Consider the following 8,559-nt stretch of genomic DNA (forward strand, 5'->3'; position numbering starts at 1 on the left):
GTAGATTCAGATAGAAATGTGTAGCTTTAGTGAAAATGTCTATGAGACCATATTGATATAAAGGGTTCCTGATGTATTAGTAATCATGTGATCGAAATGAAGAATGTTTGAAACTGGTTCATCTTTTCAATTTAACTTTCATCATATGCCATTTACATTCTCATTTCACCTTTCGCACTTTTGAAATGACACCACGTCACCAAGTGGAGTGCATACATGACACATTGCCCAGAAGCTATACACGAAAATACGACAAGAAATTGATTCAAGTTTCATTAGTCGCGTGCAGACACACGGCAGGAAGTGACACTTGAAAATCGGTTTTTAGATTGAGAATTATAAAATGGATGAATTTATTTTCATTCTGCGTTTGCTACAAAACTACGAGTAAGTGGAGAAATTAGTCGGCACGCAAACTAAAATGATAATAAAAAAGATGTTCCAGATGATTTTTATACAAAATCGTACGTATTTCACACTTTTCTTTCCCTCTTTTTTCTTGGTCGAGCCACCCCCCCCCCCCCGCCAGTGCCATACGCCTTAAAGCTTGTGTATAGTTTTGGTAAATCCACCAAAATGCACCTATCACTATTCCAATTCATTGCTAGCTAATATGAATGGATATGCCCTATAACAGTTATAATGTGGAGGATATGAAATGAAAATGTGTTTTACAGGATAAATTTTGCGATTTTACATGGAAATTAACTTAATCGGGTCACCCGATCAAATTAAAATATATGTGTGTTTTTGTCTTTCAATTAAATCCTATTCCAAATCATGGAATGGGCTGAAACTTTCAAGATATGTTCTTTGTCTGTAACTTTTGGATATCTAATCACTAAATTTATAAGATAAGTGCTTGAATGCCCATTTTTTTAATTTAAAACAAGCATCGCCGAGAGAGGGCGCTATATATCCAAGATTTGAATATTTGAAATTTTCTCAGAGAAGTGCAGTTGGAATCTAACGGTCTTTACGCTTCAGTAAGACTGTCATATTAGATGATATTCGATTATCAATCACATTATTGACCCTTTACCAAAGCTATTCACAGGCTCTAACGTTAACTCACATTCTCATCTTGTGTTCCGTAAAGGGCGTTTGTGACGAATAATACTATTCCACTTATGCACAAGGGACCAACTAAATTCAGGCAATCTCCGCACAATTTGAGTATCCCTGCTGGAATCATCTTTTGAGCGTAAGTATTCCAATACACTCGAGATAGACTGATCTTCTTGTGATTTCTCAACGCTCTCTCCTATACAAGGGGGGGGGGCACAAAGAAAAGAAAAGAAAACCGGATAAAAATGTTGATAATCCACATAATTGGATGAATGAGGTATTATCATACTGTATACTGTGGAGCGTTGTGGTCCAGTGGATTAGTCTTCGGACTTTGAAACAGAGGGTCGTGGGTTCGAATCCCAGCCATGGCGTAATTTCCTTCAGCATGAAACTGATCCACAGTGTGCTGCACTCGACCCAGGTGAGGTAAATAGCTACCGGTATAGGAAGTAATTCCTTAAACAAGATGTGTGCGCTATGAACGCCTAGCTTAGCCGGGTAATATAGGAGCGCCTTGAGCACCTAACAAGGTGGATATGTGCGCATTATAAATACCCTATATTATTATTATGATTTTACTTATAATCTACTCATTAAAACGCTTTACGATGATGTACATTGAAACACACTACTTTTAAGTAAGTTAATTTACTTAAATTTTTTGAATGCTTATATTGACAACGAAACGAATATAAATGAATTATGGCGCAATGATACAAGTTGATGCGAACCAAGTACGTTAAGCAACAAAAACTTATACCTAGCAACAGTGTGTGCTTAACATTTATGAAGATGTATAAATAAAAAGACAAATCGGTAATTGTATAAAGTTTCATTTTACTTTGCTGTTGCTTTTATATGGACATTAAGCCCAAGCCAAGAACTTGTTTGTTTTCATCCCCTCCCGACATATTAAGTCCTCGATAATCAATAGCAGACGGCAACCACCCCACTCACACAAACACACAATCGTGCATGCGTGCGGACACTCACTATCTACATCACACACACACACACACCCCACAAACAAAATACTCATACATTATATTAATTACTTGTGTAACTGAGTTACTGAGACTTTCATCTCTTTGGAACTTAAGAAAATTAATTTCATTGTATACAAAAAAGGCGTAGCCTAGTTGAATGGATCATTATTTCATCTTTCACCAAATGAAGTATTCTGTCCATTGCACGAATGAAAAAACGTTCATTATTTGCTTTATATGACACTTAAAACTTGATTTTTTTTTATATATGAAATTTATGAATTTCGATGCAAAACATGGTCATGCAGTGCGAGTTCGGTCTATTGATTGTTGCGTCATTACAACATGGACAAAATCGTAAAATGGCACGGTTGATGACGTCATTGCAAAATTAGCTAAATGAACTAATGTATATCAAACAACAAATCAAATCACAACGATCTATCTAGGTGTCATATAAAACATGCTGACGTCCGGGACCTACCTACGTATGTTCACACAAAATATCTGCAAACTTTATACTAAAGCGAAAATGAGGAATATTTTAATAAAACAACATCAACATCATCAACAACAATATTATCATCATCATTATCAACATCATCGTCATCATCGTCGTCATCATTTCGTTCCTCACGGTCTTCCTCACCTGTTCAATAAGGAAGTTCTTTTTGAATCTTTCGTGTTGGTAGAGCGACGAATGTTTTTCTGGAATGTTTCCCAGGTCATTTGGTTCGATGTTTTTCTTGTATCCTACAGCAAACAGCCAATTCATCCAAAAGTAAGTGAGAGAAGAGGGCAATGCACTGTAGTCATGGAGATAGTTCATGTCTTCCTTTTCCGTGTCGCCACCGTATAGACCATGCGCTTCGGCTAAGCAACCGAATACCTGTCAAAATAACGCATACACCATCCATTCATAAATTCAACCAGATCCTTATTAACCTTATTAGTTGAGGGATTTTCAATGCCGTAAACCACAAGTGTCGTTTTAAGAATCGACTCGCCAAGCTTACCATAAATACGTGTTTGTTTAAATTATGTTAAGGAGTATGTTTGTATTCCTAAGAGACGCTGAACCGGACCTTTAATTCATGGCGCACTTAGCAACATTCAGTGCACCCTATAGTTCTAAATGATTGCTTCTAGCCATTCTAAAATGATCAATATTTTACCCTTTGAATGATTGCGATTCTACAGCCTGAAATTGATATGAGTTATAAACACGATAAAACATATCTATCTTTTAATAAGTCATTGATATCGGATTGAAATATCCAAGTTATAAATTCATTGAGAATATGCAATGAGTGGGTTGATAATGTCACATTATATTTTTTTCTTTCCTCTCGTCTATCTATTAAAGGACAAGTCCACCCCAACAAAAACTTGATTGGAATAAAAAGAGAAAAATTCAACAAGCATAATGAAAATTTCATCAAAATCGGATGTGAAATAAGAAAGTTATGATATTTCAAAGTTTTGCTTAATTTTAACAAAATAGTTATATAACCGAGCAAGTTACATCCAAATGAGAGAGTCGATGACGTCACTCACTCACTATTTCTTTTGTTTTTTATTATATGAAATATGAAATATTTGTATTTTCTTGTCATTGTCATGCGAAACGAAGCTTCATTCCTCCCTTGACACGTGGAATTCCATTATTTTAACATTTTGTGCTTCAGGCAAGGAGGTCCTAATCGTCAAATTCGTAAAAATTGAAATATTTTATAATTCAAACAATAAAAAACAAAAGAAATAGTGAGTGAGTGACATCATCGTCTCTCTCATTTGGATGTAACTGGCTCGTTCATATAAATATTTTTTTAAAAAATAAGTGAAACTTTGAAATGTCATAACTTTCTTATTTTACATCCGATTTTGATGAAATTTTCAGCATTGTGCTTGTCTGATTTTTCTCTATTGATTCAAATCAACATTTTCTGAGGTGTACTTGACCTTTAAATCAAATAAGATTTAATTCAATAAAAAAATTAACATATGTACATTCATGATATAGACAGCAGAATTATACTTGTTTATACAAAAATAAATCAAATACATAAGCATAGCAAATTAAAATTTTGAGTAAAATAGAAAATAATTGAAAATGGAACACCTGTAGGAATTTTTTTTTAAAGAAGCTTGTAAATGATAGGAATCCAAAAGTTAACAAAATACAGAATGTTAACATACAGTGTAATATAACAGATGGCGCATAATATTTGAATTCACCGTCTTGCCCCCCCCCCCCCCGACCCTGTTTTCCATTCTCCACCCCTAATCCCATCTCTTTCAGGTAGAAGTTTAATGTTTTTTAGTACAAAAATTAAAGCGAAAATAATAAATATACACTTTAAGATTTTTTGTTGTTGAAAATATTCAAAAAGACTGTTCTCGTAATAGAAGTTGTCAATTACTTTCATATTATGGACCCCGTATATCTGATTTGTGCATATATTGTTTATCTATATTCCATATATTTAAGTTTGTACTATTTCGAGTGTGGTATTTGTGAATCCTAGAATTGGCATCAAACATATTGGCAAGAGGTGGCAAAACGGTCCCTTTCATGCATCTGAATAAGAAAATGGCAATTTGATTGTGTGCTAGATACTTTTTAATAACAGTTTAATCTATATGTGATGGGGGTTCTTCATTTATTACTTGCTTCCTATCTTTTTGCTAAATGAAATCTAAATGATTTCATTTTTCGTATATGTGAATGAAACGCAATCCTGGGTAACGAGATAACTTACAGAAGTGATAACCGGTTATTACTTTCAAAAGTTCGAATGTAATTATGTACCATGAAATACAGAAAAAATACACCCCATACACTTTTAATAGGCGAGGAATATAGTCTAAAGAAATCTTATCAAAGGGCCACTCGACAAGATCTATAAATAATGGAAAGTTTCTTGTAAACAAAACCCCCAAACAAACATCTAGTCATATAGAATCTATTAATTTTGAAATTTTTACGGAAATTTTGTGAAGTACCCTTCTTTAATGCATAGCATCTATTTCTAAGAATATATATATTTTTAAATGTACTTTTAATAATGAATTATGTAAATCAGCAATGAACACTTTATTCATAATATAGAAACGATACATAACCAATTGAAGGCAATATATTGTTCGTACTGTCCGAATTAAAATTGATTTTTTTTGTGTTTGTATGGATAAGATGAACTTTCTTTAAAAAAAAACAATTTTGGGAAATACTGTCCTAATGGCTTGTTGTGATTTCAATGAATCCTTACAGTTCTGCTGATAAAGGATTATTATTATACAAAATGTAAGTGTTCTTCTTTCAAGGCTAGAAAAATGGGCCTTGTTCAATCAGAGAGTAGAGATCTTGTTAAGTAAGCTACTTCTATGAATGAAGTAAGCGACCTTATTATTGAGGTTTTTGAAATGGCTTCTCTTATAACACAGAAATTAATCAATTTCTTGACGCTTCTTCTGACCCCGAGAACTATTATCTGTCCCCAGTATACATGTATTATTTTTCCAATCATTTCATATGTTTTGCTTTTATATGGCATCAGTATTAACCAAGTTTTTAATGCTTTATAATTATTTTCAGAGCATGTTTAGTTATCATGAATTTTCCAGCCATTTTTATATGTTTAGCTTTTATCATTGATAAATCATGACTTGTATTCATTTTCTTGTGCTCGGTTGTCCATTATAGAAACATGCATTTACTTTGACATTTTACTTTACCATGTACACATTTACTATTACCATGTATGCACCGATTTGTTCCAATTTACCGATAGATATTTCATGTTGTAAGTTATTGATTTTTTTTAGAACGGTATATAATTTCTTCGTCTTCTTCTTATTATCATTATTATTCTTTTTCTTCTTCTGTTATCTTCTCTGTTGTCTTTTTCTTCTCCCTCTCACTTTTCCCTTCTTCTTCTTCCTCTTTTTTCTTCTCCTCCCCTCCTCTTCACGTTTCAATGATCATGATGATTGCCTTGTAATATTTCATTGATGCTTCTGTTCCATATATATTGTTCGTTAAACACTGATTTTAAAATGTTTACTTTGTCAATTGTATGTTCCACACGGCCCCAATGGAAATCAGTCTGTGAACTTTTTGGGCTTTTTAATCGTGTATAAATAAAATAAGTCTTATATTATCTAACCATAAATTTTGGCAAGGTAGGGAGAATCATAATGGGCTTCTGATGAAAGTCTTCGTTCATTGGGCGCGGGAGTGGAATGAAGGTTCGAGACAACGAAGTGGAGGGGCCTTCACGAAAGGATTTTTAGTAGGTTTCTGAGCCAGTTCGTTTCTATAAAATTGATGTTCGATTTTTCATTTTTGGGGGGTTATTTTTTTTCTTTCCAAGCAAATATGACAGGTTTGTTCAGTGTCTTGTTTGTCCAGCGCCTGGGTATTTTGATAGGGATGGGACACGATGATCGGAAGAAATAAAGAAAGGGATAAGCACAGGGAGAGAGAGAGAGAGAGAGGGAGATGGGAAGAGAGATTTGAGAGGGAGAGCAAGAGGGGGCAATGGATAATAGAATTATAAAATTGGGTGAGGAAGAGAGAAAAGGTGATACGGGCGGAGGGCGTTGAAAGTGAAATTTTACTCGGGACAATACAAATATTGTCGTTAATTAATGTAGTATTGTTGGGATGATATAATTATGATCATTATCATTACAATTTTCAGCATCATTATTAATATTTACATTATTATGATCATCATTACTATTACCATTATTATTATTGATATTATCATTATTAATATTATTATTATCAGTAGCATAATTTGCTAACGTTGTGAGTTAGCAAAAATTTCGACATTTTTATCACAATATAAGATTTTGTGATAGATTTTGAAACAATATTCAGAAAATGATATTTTATTTTCGCCATTTTCGTTTTTTCCTCTTTCTCTTTTTATTTCTTTGTCGTGATTTCTTTTTTGGGGGGAGGGGAGGGGGGCAAGCACTCCCCAAATCTCCCATCGTTACGCCATTAGTTATTATTATTATTATTGATATCATCATTATTATCATCATCATTATGATCATCATTATACATGTAGCACAGAGATATTCAGCAAAATGAAATCCTTACCATATGACAACAGAGGATCATCTCATTGACTAGGAACATACCAACTACAAAAAGAAGCAGCAAAGTGATATCAAAGCTGACGTTCTGAAAGTTAATATCTCCTCTTCTTTTAATGTGCACCATCTCGACTGCCAATGAAAACAAAGTTGTTATCCAATAAACGAATAGAAGCCAAACCATATGACGTTCACGCCATTTTTCCATCACGTGGTAATAAACAATGGATAGTATTGCCCCAAGAAACATCGCCACTCCTACAACATAGAGATGCGGTTGATGTGGTAAGGAGTTGGCGAGGTAGGTATCGTTGGTCAGAATACCTTCTGCTAAGAAGGAGAGTGTTAGGACAAGGAGGATGTAGGTCAGAAGCCATCTTGGGGTGTGGCCTGGAAGCTGTAGGTGATACTTGGAACTGTTTTGTCTCTCAGAGGTGGAGCAGACGGCGAGTAAAAGGAGGATAATAGATGAAATAACGACGAAACCGAGCTGCGGGACTACGATGATGCCGTTGATTAAACATGAGTTGTTCAATCCTGTGCCAGAATCAAGTGTGTAGTTTACACCACAAAACCAGTCCCATCCACTCATCATCGTAATAAGTTAGTTCCTGTAGAATAGAAAAAAATCACTCCGAAATGCAGCAATCTATGATTAAATCCTATAGGTTTCGATGTTCTCAGTGTCACATTTCTATAATAAATTACTTAGCGACATCGGAAATTACTTTAGGCATAATCTCAATGGTTATTATCAGAAGACATTAAATCTTGATGGCATCCAATGTACAATTGAAAGCCAGAATAACTTCCACTGTTCATCTAATAGCAAAGTTCTGAAACGTACCTTCCTGTTGGTTTGTAATTTATTAGAAATATCAAAATTGCTTCTACAAGCATATTCAACAAAAAATGAATAAAGCTTTCTGAAACACTGCATAATGAGCAGAGATCTTTGAAATTTGTTATTTTATAAGACCCCTTGTGATAACGGTCAAAGTCTCATTTTAATAGCTAAGAGGAGGTATCTGATTGACCTGGGTGTTCAAGGTTCTCCAAAACAAATAAGTACTATAACGGAAATACAAACTGAGAGTGACACTTTAAAGAATAGGAACAGGCGTACGGATGGGGGCTTTGGGGGCATCCCCCCGAAGAAAAGTTGCACGATGGAGAACCAAAAAAGGAAGACAAGGGGGGGGGGGGGAGATAGGAGATGAAAGGGAAAAGGGTAACATATGAAATCATTTTCCAAATAATATGATAAAATCTGTCACCCAATAGACCTTTATCTTGAAAAGTCATTTCGTTCTCGCGATTATTAAATGTTCCCCGGTCGCCATGTCCTTCCTCCTTATATTCCATGCGTTTTACCACTGAATATAAGGAG

General features: G+C 34.5%; 1 protein-coding gene across 1 annotated transcript in view; it reads right to left on the bottom strand.

Annotated features, from left to right (window-relative positions):
• Positions 1-8,107, bottom strand: part of LOC121411037 (ATP-binding cassette sub-family C member 9-like) — a 35,556-nt gene extending 27,449 nt beyond the window's left edge. Inside the window, exons 1-3 of the mRNA XM_041603505.1 lie at positions 7,174-8,107; positions 2,707-2,946; positions 1,076-1,264 (exon numbers count right to left, since the gene is read on the bottom strand). Coding sequence (XP_041459439.1) covers positions 1,076-1,264; positions 2,707-2,946; positions 7,174-7,764 — 1,020 coding nt within the window. The 5' untranslated portion in view covers positions 7,765-8,107. The remainder of the gene's footprint in view (positions 1-1,075; positions 1,265-2,706; positions 2,947-7,173) is intronic.
• Positions 8,108-8,559: the final 452 nt, after the last annotated feature.

The sequence above is a fragment of the Lytechinus variegatus genome, chromosome 3, assembly GCF_018143015.1.
Source record: "Lytechinus variegatus isolate NC3 chromosome 3, Lvar_3.0, whole genome shotgun sequence".
NCBI classification, from domain to species: domain Eukaryota; kingdom Metazoa; phylum Echinodermata; class Echinoidea; order Temnopleuroida; family Toxopneustidae; genus Lytechinus; species Lytechinus variegatus.